The sequence below is a fragment of the Somniosus microcephalus genome, chromosome 9, assembly GCF_052327205.1.
Source record: "Somniosus microcephalus isolate GS21.2 chromosome 9, FLI_Smic_1.0, whole genome shotgun sequence".
Classification (NCBI taxonomy): Eukaryota; Metazoa; Chordata; class Chondrichthyes; order Squaliformes; family Somniosidae; genus Somniosus; species Somniosus microcephalus.
The window spans coordinates 100414116-100434943 of record NC_140995.1 but is presented as its reverse complement, the minus strand read 5'-3'; the positions used below and the strand labels follow the sequence as shown (position 1 = coordinate 100434943).

Below are 20828 nucleotides of genomic sequence, written 5' to 3'. Positions count from 1 at the left end.
TGGTAGAAAGGTGAGAAGCAATAAGCAAAGGAGAGAAACACAAAGGGCCAAACTAATTCATAATGAGAGTGTGAAAAAAGCAAGCCTGAAGGCTTTGTATCTTAATGCTAGAAGCATTAGGAACAAGGTGGATGAATTAGTTGTGGAAATAGAGGTAAACAAGTATGATTTGATTGGGATTACAGAAACGTGGCTGCAGGGTGGGCAAGGCTGGGAACTTAACATCCAGGGATATACAATATTTAGGAAGGATCGGCAAAAAGGTAGGGGAGGTGGGGTAGCATTGCTGGTAAAGGAGGGGATTAATGCAATGGAAAGGAAGGATATTAACTCGGATGAAACGGAATCTGTATGGGTAGAAATGAGAAATAGCAAGGGGAGGAAAACGTTAGTGGGTGTGATATATAGGCCTCCAAATAGTAATATGGAGGTGAGGGAAGGCATAAAAAGGGAAATTAGAGAAGCGTGCGATAAGAGCACAGCTGTCATCATGGGTGACTTTAATTTACATATTGATTGGACTACCCAAATTAGTAAAAATTCTGAGGAGGAGGAATTCCTGGAATGTTTTCGGGACGGTTATCTGGACCAATATGTCGAGGAGCCGACTCGAGATCAGGCCATTTTAGACTGGGTATTGTGCAATGAGAAGGGACTTATCAGCAATCTTCTTGTATGAGGCCCCTTGGGTCAGAGCGATCATAATATGATCGAGCTCTCAGTCGAGATGGAGAATGAGGAAATTGAATCAGAGGCTAAGGTCCAGAACTTAAATAAAGGGAATTACGAGGGTATGAGACGGGAATTGGGTAAGATTGATTGGGTGGTGTTTCTGGGGGGATTGACAGTGGATAGACAATGGCAAGCATTCAAAGATAGAATGGAAGAATTCCAGAACATGTTTATACCGGTTTGGCATAAAAATAAACCTAAAAAGGTGACTCAACCGTGGATAACGAGGGAAATTAGGGACAGCATAAAATCAAAAAAAAGGGCATATCAACTGGCAAAAAAAAGCACCAGACCGGAAGATTGGGGGCAGTACAGGATACAGCAAAAGAGGACAAAGGGATTAATCAGGAAGGGGAAAATAGAATACGAAAGTAAACTTGCAGCAAACATAAAGACAGACTGCAAAAGCTTTTATCGGTATATCAGGAGGAAAAGACTGGTAAAATCCCAAGTCGGTCCCTTGCAGTCCGATTCGGGAGAATATATAATGGAGAATAAGGAAATGGCAGACCAATTAAACTCATACTTTGGTTCTGTATTCACAAAGGAGGACACAAATAACCTCCCAGGAATATCGACAAACATAGGGACTAATGAGAGGGAGGAGCTGACAGAAATTAGTATCTCTAGGGATATGGTGTTGGGTAAGTTGAGGGGACTGAAGGCCGACAAATCCCCGGGGCCTGATAAACTACATCCTAGGGTACTTAAGGAGGTGGCCCTGGAGATAGCAGATGCTCTAAGGATCATCTTCCGGAACTCCATTGACTCGGGAACAGTACCCGTGGATTGGAGGGTAGCTAATGTTACCCCAATATTTAAAAAGGGGGGTAGAGAGAAAGCAGGGAATTATAGACCAGTAAGCCTTACATCGGTTGTGGGCAAAATGCTAGAGTCCATTATTAAGGATAAAATAGCGGAGCACTTGACAAATGGGGAAAGGATCGGACAGAGTCAACATGGATTTACAAAGGGTAAATCGTGTTTGACTAATCTGCTGGAATTTTTTGAGGAAGTAACTGGTAAAATAGATGGGGGAGAGCCAGTGGATGTGGTGTACCTTGACTTCCAGAAAGCCTTCGATAAGGTTCCACACAAAAGATTATCATGCAAAATTAAGGCTCATGGGATTGGGGGCAAAGTATTAACGTGGATAGAGAACTGGCTGGCGGATAGAAAACAGAGAGTTGGAATAAACGGCTCGTTTTCGGAGTGGCAGGCAGTGACCAGCGGGGTGCCGCAAGGATCTGTCCTGGGACCCCAGCTGTTCACAATATATATAAATGATCTGGATCAGGGAATTGGATGCAATATTTCCAAATTCGCTGACGACACTAAACTAGGAGGAGGGGTGGGCTCTGATGAGGATGTCAGGAGGCTACAGTGCGATTTGGACAGGTTGGGGGAATGGGCGGATACGTGGCAGATGCACTATAATGTGGATAAATGCGAGGTTATCCACTTTGGGGGTAAAAACAGGAGGGTGGATTATTATCTAAATGGCAATAGATTGGGAGATGGGGAAGTGCAGAGGGACCTGGGTGTTCTTGTGCACCAGTCACTGAAGGAGAGCATGCAGGTGCAACAGGCGATTAAGAAGGCAAATGGTATGTTGGCCTTCATATCAAGGGGGTTCGAGTATAGGAATAGGGATACCTTACTACAGCTGTACAAGGTGCTGGTGAGACCGCATCTGGAGTATTGTGTACAGTTTTGGTCGCCCCATCTGCGGAAGGATGTTCTTGCCATGGAAAGAGTGCAACGACGATTCACCAGGCTGATACCTGGAATGGCGGGAATGACCTACGAGGAGAGATTGAATAGTTTGGGCTTGTACTCACTGGAGTTTAGAAGATTGAGAGGGGATCTCATCGAAACATATAAAATTATGGCAGGCCTGGACAGGCTGAATTCAGAGAGAATGTTTCCAATGGCAGGGGAGCACAGAACCAGGGGCCACAGTCTAAAAATAGCGGGCAAATCATTTAAAACAGAGATGAGGAAGAATTTCTTCACTCAAAGAGTGGTGAGCCTGTGGAATTCCCTGCCACAGAGGGCTGTGAAGGCTAATTCAATAAATATTTTCAAGAGAGAATTGGATATATTTCTGAAGGCTAAGGGGATTAAGGGTTACGGAGAAAAGGCGGGGACGGGGTACTGAACTGGTAAGATCAGCTATGATCTCAGACGAAGATCAGCCATGATCTCATTGAATGGCGGAGCAGGCTCGAAGGGCCGAATGGCCTACTCCTGTTCCTATCTCTATGTTTTCTATGTTTTCTAAGAATGGCCAAGACTGGGAACTCAACATCCAGGGGTATTCGATATTCAGGAAAGATAGGCAAAAAGGAAAGGGAGGTGGGGTAGCATTACTGGTTAAAGAAGGGATTAATACAATTGTAATGAAGGATATTAGCTCTGATGATGTGGAATCTGTATGGGTAGAATTGAGAAATACTAAGGGGAAAAAAACATTAGTGGGAGTGGTATATAGACCTCCCAACAGTAAGGCAGAGGTTGGGGATGGCATTAAAAAGGAAATTAAAGAAGCGTGCAATAAGGGTACAGCAGTCATCATGGGTGACTTTAATCTACATATAGATTGGGCCAACCAAATTAGTAACAACACTGTGGAGGAGGAATTCCTGGAGTGTGTACGGGATGGCTTCCTGGACCAATATGTCGAGGAACCAACCAGAGATCAGGCCATCTTAGACTGGGTATTATGTAACGAGAAAGGATTAATTAGCAATCTTGTTGTACGAGGCCCCTTGGGTCTGAGCGATCATAATATGATCGAATTCTTCAATAAGATGGAGAATGAAGTAGTTGACTCAGAGACTAGGGTCCTCAATTTAAATAAAGGAAACTACGATGGTCTGAGGAGCGAGTTGGGTAGGATTGATTGGGGAATGGCACTCAAAGGGTTGACGGTGGATAGGCAATAGCAAACATTCAAAGACCGAATGGATGAGCTACAGAATTTGTTCATCCCAGGTTGGCATAAAAATAAAACAAAAAAGGTGACTCAACCGTGGCTAACAAGGGAAATTAGGGATACCATAAGATCCAAGGAGACGACATATAAATTGGCCAGAAAAAGCAATAATCCTGAGGATTGGGAGCAGTTTAGGATTCAACAAAGGAGGACAAAGGGATTAATTAAGAAAGGGAAAATAGAATATGAGAGTAAGCTAGCATGGAACATAAAAACTGACTGTAAAAGCTTTTATAGATATGTGAAGAGAAAAAGATTGGTGAAGTCAAGCGTAGGTCCCTTGCAGTCAGAATCAGGGGAATTTATAATGGGAAACAAAGAAATGGCAGACCAACTAAATTCATACTTTGGTTCTGTCTTCACAAAGGAGGACACAAATAACCTCCCAGAGATGCCGGGGAACATAGGGCCTGATGAAAGGGTGGAACTGAAAGAAATCAGTATTTGTAAGGAAATGGTGTTAGGAAAATTGATGGGACTGAAGGCTGATAAATCCCCAGGGCCTGATAATCTACATAGATACATAGATACATAGAAGATAGGAGCAGGAGTAGGCCATTCGGCCCTTCGTGCCTGCTCCGCCATTCGATGAGATCATGGCTGATCCTTTAATTCAGTATCCCGTCCCCGCCTTCTCTCCGTAACCCTTAACCCCTTTTGCCCGTAGAAATATATCTAATTCCCTCTTAAATATATTTAATGAGCTGGCGTACACTGCCCTCTGTGGCAATGAGTTCCACAGTTTCACCACTCTCTGAGTGAAGAAATTCCCCCTCATCTCTGTCCTAAATGGTTTAGCCCTTATCCTTAAATTATGTCCTCTAGTTCTGTTCTCACCCGCCAGGGTACTTAAGGAAGTGGCCCTAGAAATAGTAGATGCATTGCTGGTCATCTTCCAGAACTCGATAGACTCTGGAACAGTACCCATGGATTGGAGGTTAGCTAATGTTACCCCACTATTCAAAAAAGGTGGTAGAGAAAAAGCGGGGAATTATAGACCGGTAAGCCTGATATCGGTAGTGGGGAAAATGCTAGAATCTATTATAAAAGATGTAATAGCAGAGCACTTGGTAAGCAGTGACAGGATCGGACAAAGTCAACATGGATTTACAAAAGGTAAATCATGCTTGACTAATCTACTGGAATTTTAGGAGGATGTAACTGGTAAAATAGATAAGGGAGAACCAGTGGATGTGGTGTATTTGGACTTTCAGAAGACTTTCGATAAGGTCCCACATAAGAGATTAGCGTGCAAAATTAAGGCACATGGGATTGGGGGCAAGGTATTGACTTGGATAGAGAACTGGTTGGCGGACAGAAAGCAAAGAGTTGGAATAAACGGGTTGTTTTCCGAGTGGCAGGCAGTGACTAGTGGGGTACCGCAAGGATCGGCCCTAGGACCCCAGCTGTTCACAATATATATTAATGATCTGGACGAGGGAATTGGATGTAATATCTCCAAATTTGCAGACGACACAAAGCTGGGTGGGAGGGTAAGCTGTGAGGAGGATGTCGTGAAACTCCAGTACGATTTGGACAGATTGGGTGATTGGGCAGAAACATGGCAAATGCACCATAATGTGGATAAATGTGAGGTTATCCACTTTGGTGGCAAAAACAGGAAGGCAGATTATTATTTGAATGGCAATAGATTGGGAGAAGGGGAAGTGCAAAGAGACCTGGGTGTTCTTGTGCACCAGTCGCTGAAGGTAAGCATGCAGGTGCAGCAGGCGGTTAAGGCAAATGGTATGTTGGCCTTCGTAGCAAGAGGGTTCGAGTACAGGAACAAGGATGTCTTGCTACAGTTGTACAGGGCCTTGGTGAGACCGCACCTTGAGTATTGTGTGCAGTTTTGGTCGACTTACCTGAGGAAGGACGTTCTTGCCATGGAAGGAGTGCAGCGAAGATTCACCAGGCTGATACCTGGGATGGCAGGAATGACGTATGAGGAGAGATTGTGTCGATTGGGATTATACTCACTGGAGTTTAGAAGATTGAGAGGGGATCTCATCGAAACCTATAAAATTCTGTCAGGCCTGGACAGACTAGATGCAGGAAGGATGTTTATGATGGCCGGGGAGTCCAGAACCAGGGGTCATAGTCTAAGGGTAAGGGGTAAGCCATTTAGGACTGAAATGAGGAGGAATTTCTTTATCCAGAGAGTGGTGAACCTGTGGAATTCTCTGCCACAGAGAAGGCCAGTTCATTAAATATATTCAAAAAAGAGTTGGATATATTTCTTAAGGCTAAAGGGATCAAGGGATATGGGGAGAAGGCAGGGACAGGGTACTGAATTTGGATGATCAGCCATGATCTCATTGAATGGCAGAGCAGGCTCGAAGGGCCGAATGGCCTACTCCTGCTCCTATTTCCTATGTTTCTATGAAACGAAGCTTTATTTGTAGAGGATTGTTAATGATCTATGGGTATAAGTACATACATTGGGTAGTTACAATTTTTGTTACCATTTGGACATAGCAACAACTTGATGGCCCAGACATTCGGGTCGTGGGCTTCCCGCGGGTGTAAGCCCCCGACCTGCACTTGCTTTGCACGCCGGCAGTTGAGCTGTAGGGCCCCGTGGAATTCCGCTCCGGGGCCTGGCCCAGCTGCCGGCGTGCTGTGCTTGCGTGTCCCAGGGGCGTAGTTAGTGCGATGCGTCCCCTGGGATCACGTGAGCCATGGGCAGCCAATCGGAGGAGGGAAAAGCCCATTCATAAGATTGACAGGTAGACCTGTCAAAACTTATAAATACTACGGGCCCAAAATAGCAGTAAACCTTCAAATAATTTTTTTTTTTAAATCACACTTTTTAAATAAACTATAAATTACATTAAATAACTATTTTAAACAATAATTTAAATTTTTGAAAAAATTTTTTTTATATTATAACAGGGCTAAAAATAAATTTACCTTGCTTTAAAGTATTTAAAAATAATAAACCTGTGGAAAAAATGTTTTAATTTTAATTAATTGACCACTTACCTTGCAAAAAGCAGGCCTTACGCCTGCTTTTTAAATGTGTAAATCCTGCAGGCTTACCCTCCCTGGAAAACCTGGAAAAAAAAAACCTAAGTTCAAAGCGCACGCGCAGCCTCCCCTGCGCGCGCATTCGACCTCTGAATCTCTTCATTCAGAGGATCGGAAGTGCCGGTTTCCTGCGCATGCGCAGTGCATGCAGGAAACTGGCAATTCCATTCGGCCTACGGGTGAGCACCCCGTGCGTACTCACCCGGGGAGAGCCAAATTTCTGGGCCACTGATACTGTTGACAAACCTGTTATGGATTTAAGCAGCGCCTCAATTTTAAAATTCTCATCCTTGTTTTCAAATCGCTCCATGGCCTCGTCCATCCCTATCTCTGTAATCTCCTCCAGCCTTACAACCCTCCGAGATATCTGCACTCCACCAATTTTGGCCTTTTGAGGATTCCTGATTTTAATTGCTCAACCATTGGTGGCCTTGCATTCAGCTGCCTAGGCCCTACGCTCTGGAATTCCCTCCCTAAATCTCTCCGCCTCTCTACCTATCTTTCCTCCTTTAAGCTTTTAGTCACCTACCCTAATATCTCCTTACGTGCCTCGGTGTCAAATTTTGTTTGATAACGCTCCTGATAATCCTCATTGATATTAGCTCAAGATGGCTTTTGTGTGTATATAAAAAATGACAGTATATTAATATTTAATGAGTAGAGTTCAACATCTTCTCTTTTACAGCAAAGTCTTGGTCAAAAGAGCAGATTTAAATGCTGAGAGATATGGCCTTGCTCAGCAAAATGCAGAGTTCAGGTTATTACTGCAACAGTATATGCATTCCAGGGTAAGTGATTCATGATGCATACTTTTTTCCTTTTCTCCCCTTTCCCTCTTCTTGAAGGAAGTGAAGTGACTCCCTTACTTAAGGTACAGTTCCACAGATGACACTTGCCCTCCAGTGCCTCTTTCAAGCCACCATTATTCACATGCAGCCCTTCAGCATTGGCAGGCTATCTGACTATGGAGGGCATGACACTTGAGCCTGATGACCACACATGAACACTTCCAACAGTATTTCCTGTAAAGCAAACAGAAACTCTGCCATTTGTTTTCAGTCTGACCCGTGGCTCTTTTGTAAGTTGAGAATATTCAGATATTAATGTAATTGGTAACAAGTTATGATTCAGAGATGTACTGTATTTCAGCTTTTAGGGCAATAATACATATTGATTGGACATGTAAATGTTTCAATGCCCTACTGGCAGTTCTCACCTCTGGTTTCATTTATTTTCTCAAGATGTCTGTGGAGTTAGCCAAGAGATTTTCTCTGTAATTTTATGGCTTCAAATTCTTATTTTATATTACAAAGAAGAAACATTAAAAAGGAAAAACTCCCTTGGGTAGATTCAAAGATGCACAAGTCCCAAGGAGACTGAGTGATTATGTTGTTTACATCTTAAACTGTAAGGGCTGGATTTTACGAACCTTGGCGGGTTGGTGGTGGGCGACGTCGGTGGCGGGTCCCGACCTCGCTGCTGTCTCCATCCCAGCCTCTGAAATGAATTTCCTCTGATTGGGCTTGTTAAGCCCGCCCAGCGTGTTTCCTGGCCAATTAGAGGAAGCAGGTCTGGTTACATCATTTGATGGCGCGTCATCAGCCGGTTTTCTTAAAGGGACCATGCGCAAATTTATTTTGACATTTGTGCTGTCAGTGTTCTACTGCATTGAGGTGCTGCAAACACTGATGAGCACTGCACAGAGGTGCACGGCTGCACCCAGGCTCTCCCATGACTCCCTCCATATGCTTACGGAGGGAGTCACAGCACAAAGGGAGGTCGTCTTCCCTTCCCATGGGTGGAAGAGACCTCCCTAGGAGATCAACACAGCCTGGTTACACATAACAGAGGAGGGCACAAGCAGGGATGTGGCCAGGGGGACCTGGGTGCAACGCTGCAAATGTTTCAATGATCTCAGTCGATCAAGAAACGTTAGTACAAAGCCACACTCAACCTCATCCTGCTGTGCCTCTCATCACATCCTCCATCACTCTGCCTTCCCTACCCTACTCCTGCACATCCTTACTCACACCAACTTACCTTGCACCTCCACCCATCCCTCTCTATGTACATTATCACATCCCCATCTCACTAGCCACCCCTCAAACTCACCCTCATCCTAGTGCAATTATACCAACTAACAACACACAAGGGTAGGCACTTGGGTGTTTTATGTAATGTTCATTTAAACTTTCTCTTAATGTGGTGTCAAACATTGAAACCTTTATTTTCAGCACTTTGCATTCTTGGACAGATTTGTGTGCACCTTTGGAAGTAGCTTGGTGCAATGAATGGTGAGACATAATAGCACCCCCTGCAATGGTGATGAGTGTGAAAGGGATGGTTTGGACATTGTAGGGATGCTTTATGGTGTTTGTGTGGGGTGGTGCCAACCTGCCGCATCATGTGGCAGCCAGAGTGTACAGCGTCAAGTGAAGTAAATCTGGTCATAGCGAGGCCATCCCTGGTCTCCCGGACACCCAATGTGGTTGGGTGCTGATGCCCTGTGTCCTGTGCAGCATCAGGTGATTGCGGAGAAGGTTCGTGTTGTTGTTGGTGCTGCTGGTGTGCCTGGTGATGTTGTTGTTGGGGCCGATCGTGGTGGGATTTTGAGGACCAAGATGAGAGAGTTTCAAGGGCACCCATGCTGATGGAATAGATGGCAGGTGAAGTAGAGATGACAGAAGCAATCTGTCAATGATGGAAAAGGTAATGAGGTCAAACTGGATGGCGACTTGTGTAAAGACTTGCAGCATCCTGAATCTGTAGTGGAAATACAGTTTAGAGAAGCTAATGGTTAAGGGAATATTTCTCAATCAGCTGGGAGCTTTGACTTGACATTTGAAGCTGTCAACTCATCAGCTGATTCAATGACCACTGACCTTCCACCTCAGCTTCACAGATGAGGTCTAGGCACAGCGGGAAACCGGTGGGCGACCTGTTGAATCCAAAAAGCTGGGGAAAAATCATTGATAAGTGGCTGTAATGTAGTGAGCCACTAATGATTTTAATTGCCTCCCCTGCCGCTGCGTGTCGGGTCTGCTCAGCACTGGCACAGTCCTCGGACAGCAAAAGCTGTTCAGTTTTGGAATCACACAGTGAATCAAATGATATTATTGTGAAGACCCCTACTAGTGTATTTTAGCAATTCAACAACAGGGAACACGTAACTGCCCCACCGCCCCCCCCCCCCACCCCACTTCAATCGTGCCTCTGATTAGCTGTTAATAGTGTTAAGGGTGACCTTAAGAAAGCTATAGTTCAGACCCAGATCAATAACAGTGTGTGGTAGCCACTGAGAAGAATGGTAAAGGAAATGTTAGCAAAGTTATAATTATACATTATCATCATTAACATTGGAACAGGAGTAGACCGTTCAGCCCCTGGAGCCTGTTTCGCCATTCAATTAGATCATGGCTGATCTGTACCTCAACTCTATTAACCTTTAATCCATTTCCCTTGATACCCTACTTAAACAACAATGTTTGACAACGAAAATGTAATAATGGCAAGTTATGTCAGAAAACATTATTATGGGTTGGGGAAGCACAGCGTAGAATTAAAAAAGAAAAAACTGCATTCATCCAGATAACATTGTGATTCATTTAATTTCCAATACCTGCTTGTAAATATTTGAGAAAACAACACCCCATGTTCTTTTTTTTTGCACAATATATGTTTGATGATGCTTATTACTTGATTAACTCATTCCATTTAGAGTCTGGTGACTAGAGTGGTGAATGAGAAAAGACCCTCCATGGGGTAAGCTTCACCATAAAAATGAGCTAGTTAAACATCTCAGAGACTCCCCTTGTGGAATAAACGAATGCCTCATGGCTCTACGGCTCACCCTCGCCTGAAACCAGTGCGCTACAGCCATCAGTGCGTATGCCCTAACACTAGAAGCCACAGATGAGACCAAAGAGGAATTCTACTCCAGCCTCGAGCAATCCCTGTCCCAAGTCCCAACGGGCGATAAGCTGATCCTCCTTGGCGACTTCAACGCCAGAGATGGAAAGGGCACAGACCACAGATCGGCAGAGAGGGGGTAGGGAAAGCCTACTCCAACAGCACCCTCCTCCCGACGAAATGCTTGGAACATGGCCTTGTCATAGCCAACACCTTGTTCCGTCAGAGAGACAAGTACAAGGTTTCATGGCAACACCCTCGCTCCAAGCACTGGCATCTGCTGAACTACGTCATCGTCCGAGTGAGGGACCGCAAGGACGTCCGCATCACCCGCGCCATGACAGGAGCTGATGACTGTTGGACCACTGCCTAATCCGCTCTGTCATCTCCATCAACGTAGCCCCAAAACAGCGGCGGCAACAGAAGCAATGCCGCAGGAAAATTAACGCTGGAGCGTCAAAGACCCTGCTAAGAAAGCCCTATTCAGCCTGCGCCTCACAACAAACCTCACGACTCCCAGTGATTCAGAGACACAGAGTGTCCACAGCGCCTGGTCTGCACTCAAGGCCTCCATAATCAGCACGTGTGAAGAGACGCTCGGTCACTCGACCAGGAAACACTAAGACTGGTTCGATGAGAACGACCAGGAGATCCAGGAGCTAATAAGCCGCAAGCGCAAGGTATTCCTGATCTGGAAACAGCAACAGAACTTGAGAGCAAGAAAGCAGCTCTACAGACGCCTGAAGGCCGAGGTCCAACAAAAAACTTGCGACCTAAAGAACAGATGGTGGGTGGAGAAAGCGCAGGAGATCCAGCAGCTAGCCGACAACCATGACATGCGTGGATTCTTTTGCGCAGTTAAGACCACCTACGGCCCAAGCACCCAAGGTCCTACCCCACTGCGGGCCAAGAATGGAGAGGTACTCATCAGGGACAGAGAGGCAGTCAGTGCCCGCTGGAAGGAGCACTTCGAAGATCTCCTTAACCGAGACTCTGTCTTTGACGCGAGTGTCCTCAACTCCATCCCGCAGCATGCTACCTGCCACCACCTCAGCACAACCCCAGCATGGCATGAGGTTGAAAAGGCCATCCGACAACTGAAGAACAAGAAGGCCTCAGGAGCAGATGGAATCCCTGCCGAGGTGCTAAAACATGGCGGAGAAGCACGATTGGCGTGAATACATGAACACGTTTCTCTTATTTGGAAAGAGGAGAGCATGCCGGGAGATCTCAGAGATGCCGTAATCGTGACCATCTTCAAGAAAGGTGACAAGTCCGATTGCGGTAATTACAGAGGAGTCTCCCTGCTGTCTGCCACAGGGAAAGTCATCGCAAGAATCCTCCTCAGTCGCCTTTTCTCAGTGGCTGAAGAGCTCCTCCCAGAGTTGCAATGCAGATTCCGCCCACTAAGGGGCACAATGGACATGATCTTCACCGCGCATCAACTACAAGAGAAATGCAGTGAACAGCACCAACCGCTGTACATGGCCTTCTTTGACCTCACAAAAGCCTTCGACGCCGTCAACCATGAGGGATTATGGAGTGTCCTCCTCAAATTCAGCTGCCCTTAAAAGTTTGTCGCCATCCTCCGCCTGCTTCACGACGACATGCAAGATGTGATCCTGACCAACGGATCCACCACAGACCCAATTCATGTACGGACTGGGGTCAAGCAAGGCTGTGTCATCGCACCAACGCTCTTCTCGATCTTCCTGGCTGCAGTGCTCCATCTCACCCTCAGTAAGCTGCCCGCTGGAGTGGAGCTAATCTACAGAAGAAACGGGAAACTGTTCAACCTCCGTCGCCTCAAATCCAGATCCAAGGTCGTCCCATCCTCTGTCATCGAATTACAGTATGCAGACGACGCTTGTGTCTGCACATACTCTGAGGCCGAACTCCAAACCATCGTCAACACCTTCACCGAAGCGTACGAGAGCTTGGGCCTTACACTAAACATCCGTAAGTCAAAGGTCCTCTACCAACCTGCCCCCACCACACAGTACTGCCCCCCGATTATCAAAATCCACGACGAGGCCTTGGACAACGTGGACCACTTTCCATACCTCGGAAGCCTACTGTCAACAAGGGCAGACGTCGATGACGAAGTCCAACACTGCCTTCAGTGTGCCAGTACAGCCTTCGGTCGCCTGAGGAAGAGTGTTTGAAGACCAGGACTTCAAACCCAGCACCAAGCTCATGGTCTACAGAGCAGTCGTGATACCCGCCCTCCTGTATGCTTCAGAGACATGGGCCATGTACAGCAGGCACCTCAAAGCACTGGAGAGGTACCACCAACGCTACCTCTGCAAGATCCTGCAAATCCATTGGCAGGATAGGCACACCAACGTCAGTGTTCTCACTCAGGCCAACATCCCCAGCATCGAAGCTTTGACCACGCTCGATCAGCTCCGATGGACGGGCCACATCGTCCGCATGCCAGATATGAGACTCCCAAAACAAGCGCTCTACTCGGAGCTCTGACATGGCAAGAGAGCCCCAGGTGGGCAGAGGAAATGCTTCAAGGACACCCTCAAAGCCTCCTTGAAAAGTGCAACATCCTCACCAACGCCTGGGAATCCCTGGCCCAGGACCGCACAAAGTGGAGGAGAAGCATCTGGGAAGGTGCCGAACACACCGAGTCTCTTCGCCCGAGTGCAAGCGGAAGCCAAGCGCAAACAGCGGAAGGAGCGCATGTCAACCCAAGCACCCCACCCACCCGCCCCTTCAACCACCGTCTGCCCCACCTGTGACAGAGACTGTAGGTCCCGCATTGGACTCATCAGTCACCTGAGAACTCATTTTTAGTGTGGAAGCAAGTCATCCTCGGTTCCGAGGGACTTCCTAAGAAGAAGAGAATGAGAAAAGACAATTTGGCCCACCAAGCTTTTTCCTACAGACCAGCTATCCTGGACTTGAGCATATTTAATTGCTTAAGGGAAAGTTCCATAATAATCAATTAAAACTTTTAGAATATCTATGCATCTCACATATCCACTATTAAACCCTAGCTAGTTCCTTCCCTGCAGTTGAAATTTCCTTGGTTAAAGCGATAGTTTATTATTTTTGTCCATATTTGTTTTAACTTCTAGTGAAATGCCTAGGAGATATATCCTAATACTTGATTGAATTTAGATGGTTCAAATTAGTTTGGGTGAACTAGCTCACCCTGCAACTTTAGTGGTGTCCATCCTTTAAAAGGAAGCAATTAATGTGTCCCAGTAACGTTGGGCCGAGCCCAATCTCACAATAACACTTGCCTACAAAGGTAGGACCCCTTTGTGTTACATTTGAAACACTTGAAGCATCCAATACAGTTTGGCTTTGCCCAATTCTGCAGTTTCACTGGTCTACCTGAAAGAAGAATCCTTTTGTCATGCATAAGCTATGGTTTGTGGCAGCATATGGTTTCTACTGGCATCACTGGATGCTTTCCATGACTGATGAGCACTGCATGGAATTTTGGTTTTAGTTAGCCCTGATTTCACTACTTTGATTTCATTGTAGCTTTTTAGTTATTTTTGTTTAAAGCTAGTTTGGGTGGGCCAGGCTCTCCCTTTAATTGTTAACGATGTTGCTCCTTTAAGGAAGGCATTTATCGCCTCTTGGTTAGGGTGAGCTTTGCCCAATCCCAGAACTGCACCGGTGTACTACAAATAGATCCCAATTTTCATGCTTTCACCCTGAACAGCTGATCTTGCTTATTGGCTGAAGGCCCTTGGATACCCCCGAGCCTCCACTTAGAAATACACCCTATATCATTCCACTTTGCACACAGAGGTTTCCTTTATTCTCCTGTACTGCATATCCTCCACTGCTTTGTTGTCATCTCCCTAGCAGGAGGTGGTGCCATCTTTGCCAGCTGGGAATTCCTGTTGAAGACCCTGTTTTAGGGCCTTTTTACTGGAACTGCTGGGGACGGGGTGGAGGATTGTATTTGGCACCGTGGCCTGTAATAGGCTGCTGAACTGTTTTATAAACTTCTTTTCTTTTGCCACTTTTGCGCAATGAGTAGATCTATGTTCCACCACCATGTGCTGTGTCAGATGTTGCAGTGCCTCTTTACTTGAGAAGGCTGTTTTTAAACTTTTGGCTCGACTTTTTTCCCCCTTGTTTGTTTTCAGTGACCAAACCTATCATTCACAGATCCAGGTTGCATAAGATCATCAGGCAGTGTTTCTCCGATTGCCGACCTGTATCCAAGCAATAGCTTCAAACAGCTGGCCCTTCAACACCAACATACAGTGTATACATGACAAAGGGGCCCTATTTTAACTAGGATTGTGCCACTGGGCTAACCCCGTCAAATGTCTACCCAATAACATTTCAGGGAGTAAAGAAAACAAACTAATCAAAGTAACTAAAATAAAATTCAATCAAAATAGTAAAACCAGAGGACATTGAAACAAAATTTACATGTGGAGACCACCTGTCACAGAAGCATGACAAAGGAACACTATTTTAAGTTAGGCTATTCAAACTGACCATGACTGGTGGGCACTCTATGAAACTTTTGTTTTGATATTCTCCTCTAAATTTATCCTTTCTTATTTTATTTACTTCTGTTTGTTTTTGTTTAAATTAGTTTTGGTGGGCCACCCCATTCTGTAAATTCAGTGGTGCAGCCTCTTTAAGGGAGGCATTTGACCGTAGTACAATCCCAATCTTTTGTTATACTTCAATGGTCAATGGCACTACATAGAATTTTTGTTTTAATTTCCCCTGATTTTATGGTTTTGATTTCTTAAAAGTTTGTTTTCCTTGATACATAGTTTGGGTAGACCTCTCCCTGGAATTTTAGTAGCACTCCTTTACTGGGAGGCACCTGTTGACTTTTGTTGGGCTTTGCCAGTCTGAATAGCCTAACTTAAAATAAAGTTCCTTTGGTGTCATGCCTTTAAGGGTAGACATTTGTCATATCCCCATGGGTTGGAATTAGCCAAGTGCCACTGTCCCATCTCCCTAGTTAAAATAGGGCCCCTTTGTCATATATACATTTTATTTTTCCTATTCTAATATGCTTTTATATATTAAAATCCATTTGTCATTCCCTAGCCTACATTTGCTTAATTGTAGCTTAATGCCACTCAGCAAATGTTATAATGGTATATACAAGTAGTGCTCTCTAAATCAGGGTTATGAAATGTATGGCCCATGGAGCAGTTTCACCTGGCCTGTGGTGTGCTGCGCCGAGACTCCTGGAATGGGGCACGAATTTCACGGGCACTGTTTCTAATAGCCCGGGTGAACTGCACACGTTAAATTCTGTGCCACATTAGTGCGCCCCGCTGCTCCATGACTTCACCCCCCACCCACAGAGTGCCAGCTTGAGCTCAGGGGTGACTGGAAACAGAGGCGGGTGGTGGAGGGGAGAGAGATGGAGCGGGGAGAAGGTTATGACTAGGGTGGGAAAGGGTGAACAGAGACTTGAGGGCAGGAGATTTGGGGTTCGGGAGATTGGGTCTCGTGGAGGGGCTGTCAGAAGATTGGAATTCAGAGGACAGGGAGATTGGGAATTGGTTGGGTGATTAGGAAATTGGGACTCGGCAGAGGGAGAAGGTAATGGGACTGGGCGTTGGAGAAAGAGTTATGAACTCTGGATTGGGGGATGGGAAGAAAGGGCGACTGGGGGTGGGGCTCGGGAGATGGGGGTTCAGGGGTTGAGAGGGAGATGGGTATGGGGATTGGGGCTCGGGCGAGGGGAGAGTGGCAGACGGGAATGGTGGTCGGGGGGATTGGGGCTTGTGTAGGTGGAGAGGGAAACTAGACTGGGATTGGGGTGATTGGGGCTTGGGCAGGGGGAAGAGAGGGAGACTAGGAAATGGGATCGGGAAATTGGAGCTTGGCTAAGAGGAGAGTGGGAGACAGGATCAGAGGTCGGGGGGATTGGGGCTTGGGTAGGGGGAAGAGAGTTCTCGGGAATGTAGTGGGGTTGGGTAGCGTGGGCGTGGGGCCCAGCATTTCCTATAGAGCCAGGATCAGCAGCAACATTGTGAATGGGAGCGGCGCCAAGAGAGGAGTAAAGGGGTGAATGAAACCTGGGGACCTAACTGTGGGTAAACAGTGAAATATTGTTTCCACTGGTGGGTGAATAGGGAACAAGAGTATGAAGACTGAGGATTCTTACCGTATGCAACGAGCTGCATGCCCTAGTTTTATACAATACATGGAGGAGTGAGATGCAGGAGGGCCGAGTACAATCTGAGATAAAGCCTACTTCAAACCGCTTTCTGACATTGGATTGTGGCTGACCACAGCATGCGCTGTACATCCTGGGGTCAGTTTTCATGGGCAAACATCAGCCAAGCTAGTGGTCTTTAAAGGGACCACTGGAGGCTGCCACCAAAGCGTTAAGTAAAAATTGGAACCAAAAGGAGCAGGAGTGCACCTCTGAGCTGTCAATTAAAACTGCGGGTCGCTGCCAGACACCACTCACCCCCACCCCACCCCGCCTGATCTCCTTTCCCCCCCAGACTCACGATAGGTCTGGTGCTGCCCTCCTGTTTGACCGATCTTCATCTTCTTCACGATCGGTGTGTTGCCTCTGGTGTCCCCAGCACACCAGAGATCCAACTTTACGGGGTCCTCTTGCTCATTAGTTTCGGCGTAGCAGTTTGTGTTTGCCACTAGGTTTGCGGCTGAATTCGGGCATGAACAAATTTCTAGGCCCTTTATCAAACACCACTTGAAATACAAAGAAAGTACATCCACGGGATAATCCTCATCCATTAGTTTAGTTACCTATTGAACCAATTCCTAGTGTAATACTGTCGAGCACCTTCTGCCCTATAGAGTTAATGCCAACTACTCTATTATTTCCAGGTTCACGGCTCACTCTTTTTAATACTGTTGCAAACACTTTAGTCTTCAAGGAAAACTCCTATATTTATGTAGCGCCTAAAAATATTAGCCAATGTTTTTTCAATTTTCTCTTTTGCTTGAGGATGCTAAGTATATTAATATATTGAGGCACACCATATTTAGTTGCATTAGTTGCCTGTAATTGTCTATAGAGGCTTTTCAGACAATGCTATAATTGCAATCCTTTGCTCATTATGAAAAAATGCCAACTGTAATACTGAATGCACTGGGAGGGGTTTTACCTGTTAAACTGGAAATATTGTCCTTTCTTTCTCTTAGGTAAACAATGAGCTTGAGATTCCACCAACACAACTGGTTCAGTTTAATACCGAACAAGAATAACACACCAACTAAGAAGAACTTTCAGCTTGCAGGATTAAACCTTGTGAAGAGGAACCGATGATTTACAGTTTGTTGTGGACTTTGGGAGCTTGCTGTGGGATGCTTTTGATTACACCACAAATTAGATAGTTTTTCCTACATGAGGACAATATAAGTTGCAACTCTTTTGTGTCTAATGCTTGGATATCTAATCATCAATTATATTGATAATTGTACAAGAAATAAATATTGTTTTAAAAATATTATGCATTCTAAGTATAATTCCCCCCATATTGTTGAAGTTCTTCTCTTTTGTTATTTCTGCCAATCCATTTTTAAGCATCACTTTTTCTTGAGTGGCTTTATGTCTTATGACCAGACAAGCAATGCTTTTATAAGATTGTGATAGCATTAGTAAAAAATGCTAAATTTAATTTGGATATAAAATACTTTTTATACTGTGCAGTGATTAATGGATACCTGGTACTAATTACAAGGCAGCAAGCTAATTGAAAAACAGGAAACCATAACTCGAAGATGCCCCATCTACAGTCCCTCGGCCCTGGAAATCAAGCCTGCAAAGCCAGGCATCTTTATCCTATTTGTGCTTATTTTGTGGTCCAGGAGGTTTGGAAAGCGCTGTATTTAGTGCTTAGACTCATTCATGTTAAATTCAAAATCAGAATTTGTTGCCTTCAGCAACTTGAGATACATGCAGATTACTGTGAACATGGATTTAAATTTTATAGGTGGCCACCAAGTAACACTCCCTGGTACCCATTTATGCAGACCACAATGACAATAGGTTGGACTCTTCTACCATTAACGAACTTGGCACTCCTGGTCAAGAGCCCAGTGCTGTAGCATTGTGGCTTCTGGTTGCCCATAAAAATAACTTTCTAACTGGCCCTCTTGTGGACCATTTGATGTAACACTAACAGTTTTGATAAAGAATGGTGCAATTAGTTCTTAGAATGTTACAGCACAGAAACAGCTCTTCAGTTATTTTGCATTTCTGAAATAAAAGCAGGAAAAGCTAGAAACACTCAGGAGAAAGGAAAAAGGCTAGGTTGACGTTTCTGATGAATGGCCATAGACCGGAAGCATTAAACTAGCGCGTTTCCTTTCTTTACAGATGTTGCCTGTATTGTTGCATGTTTCTCACATTTTCTGTTTCTATTTCAAATTTCCAGCATCTGCAGTATTTGGCTTTTTATCTTACATTTGTGCCTGGTTAATGTGACACAACATGTATTGTGCTTCGTTACCAAGTAACCAAACAACCTAGTCATTACTCCTTCAGTGTGTGTATATAAGAACATAAGAATTAGGAGCAGGAGTAGGCCATACAGCCCCTCGAGCCTGCTCCGTTCAATAAGATCATGGCTGATCTTCGACCTCAACTCCACTTTCCTGTCCTATCCCCATATCCCTTGCTTCCCCTAGAGTCCAAAAATCTATCTATCTCAGTCTTGAATATACTCAATGACTGAGCATTCACAGCTCTTTGGGGCAGAAAATTCCAAAGATTCACCACCCTCTGAGTGAAGAAATTCCTCCTCATCTCAGTCTTAAATGGCCGACCCCTCATTCTGAGACTATGACCCCTAGTTCTAGACTCTCCAGTCGGGGAAACAATCTCTCAGCATCTACCCTGTCAATCCCCCTCAGAATCTTGTATGTTTCACTGAGATCTCCTCATTCTTCTAAACTCCAGAGAGCATAGGCCCAATCTACGCAATCTCTCCTCATAGGACAACCCTCTCATCCCAGGAATCAATCTAGTGAACCTTTGTTGTACCGCCTCTAAGGCAGGTATGTCCTTAGATAAGGAGACCAAAACTGTGCACAGTACTCCAGTTGTTGTCTCACCAAGCCCCTGTACAATTGTAGCAAGATTTCCTTACTTTTGTACTCCAGCCCTCTAGCAATAAAGACCAACATGCCACTTGCCTTCCTAATTGCTTGTTGTACCTGAATGCTAACTCTCTGTGTTTCTTGTACTAGGACACCTAAATCTCTCTGAATACCAACATTTGATAGTTTCTCACCATTTAAAAAATATTTTGCTTTTCTATTTTTCCTACCAAAGTGAATAACCTCACATTTCTCCACATTATACTCCATCTGCCACCTTATTGCCCACTCACTTAACCTGTCTATATCCCTTTGCAAGCTCTTTGAGTCCACCACAAACTCCGTTCCCTAGCCACTGACTCCATCCCTCTCCCTAACATCTGTCTGAGGCTGAACCACACTGTTCGCAACCTTGGTGTCATATTTGACCATGAAATGAGCTTCCGACCACATATCCGCAGCATAACAAAGACCGCCTACTTCCACCTCCGTAACATCGCCCGTGTCCGCCCTGCCTCAGCTCATCTGCTGCTGAAACCCTCATCCATGCCTTTGTTACCTCTAGACTTGAGTATTCCAATGCACTCCTGGCTGGCCTCCCACATTCCACCCATGTAAACTTGAGGTCATCCAAAACTCGGCTGCCCATGTCCTAACTCGCACCAAGTCCCGTTTGCCCATCACCCCTGTGCTCGCTGACCTACATTGACTCCCAGTTAAGCAGCGCCTCGATTTCAAAATTTTCATCCTTGTTTTCAAATCCTTCCATGGCCTCACCCCTTCTATCTCTGTAATCTCCTTCAGTCCCACAACCCCCCGAGATATCTGCGCTCCCCTAATTCTGTCCTCTTGAGGATCCCTGATTATAATCGCTCAACCTTTGGTGGCCGTGCCTTCTGTTGCCTAGGCTCTAAACTCTGGAATTCCCTGCCTAAACCTCTCCGCCTCTCTACCTCTCTTTGCTCCTTTAAGACGCTCCTTAAAACCTACCTCTTTGAACAAGCTTTTGATCACCTGCCCTAATTTATCCTTATGTGGATCGGTGTCAAATTTTTTGACTTAAAATACTCCTGTGCAGCGCCTTGGGATGTTTTACTACGTTAAAAGTACTATATAAATACAA

General features: G+C 45.3%; 1 protein-coding gene across 2 annotated transcripts in view; it reads left to right on the top strand.

Annotated features, from left to right (window-relative positions):
• The window catches only part of drc1 (dynein regulatory complex subunit 1 homolog (Chlamydomonas)), a 132151-nt gene extending 114040 nt beyond the window's left edge, over positions 1-18111 (top strand). For both annotated transcript variants that reach the window (XM_085996879.1, XM_085996880.1), the window contains exons 16-17: positions 7446-7548; positions 17807-18111. In XM_085996879.1, coding sequence (XP_085853005.1) covers positions 7446-7548; positions 17807-17869 — 166 coding nt within the window. In that variant the 3' untranslated portion in view covers positions 17870-18111. The remainder of the gene's footprint in view (positions 1-7445; positions 7549-17806) is intronic.
• Positions 18112-20828: the final 2717 nt, after the last annotated feature.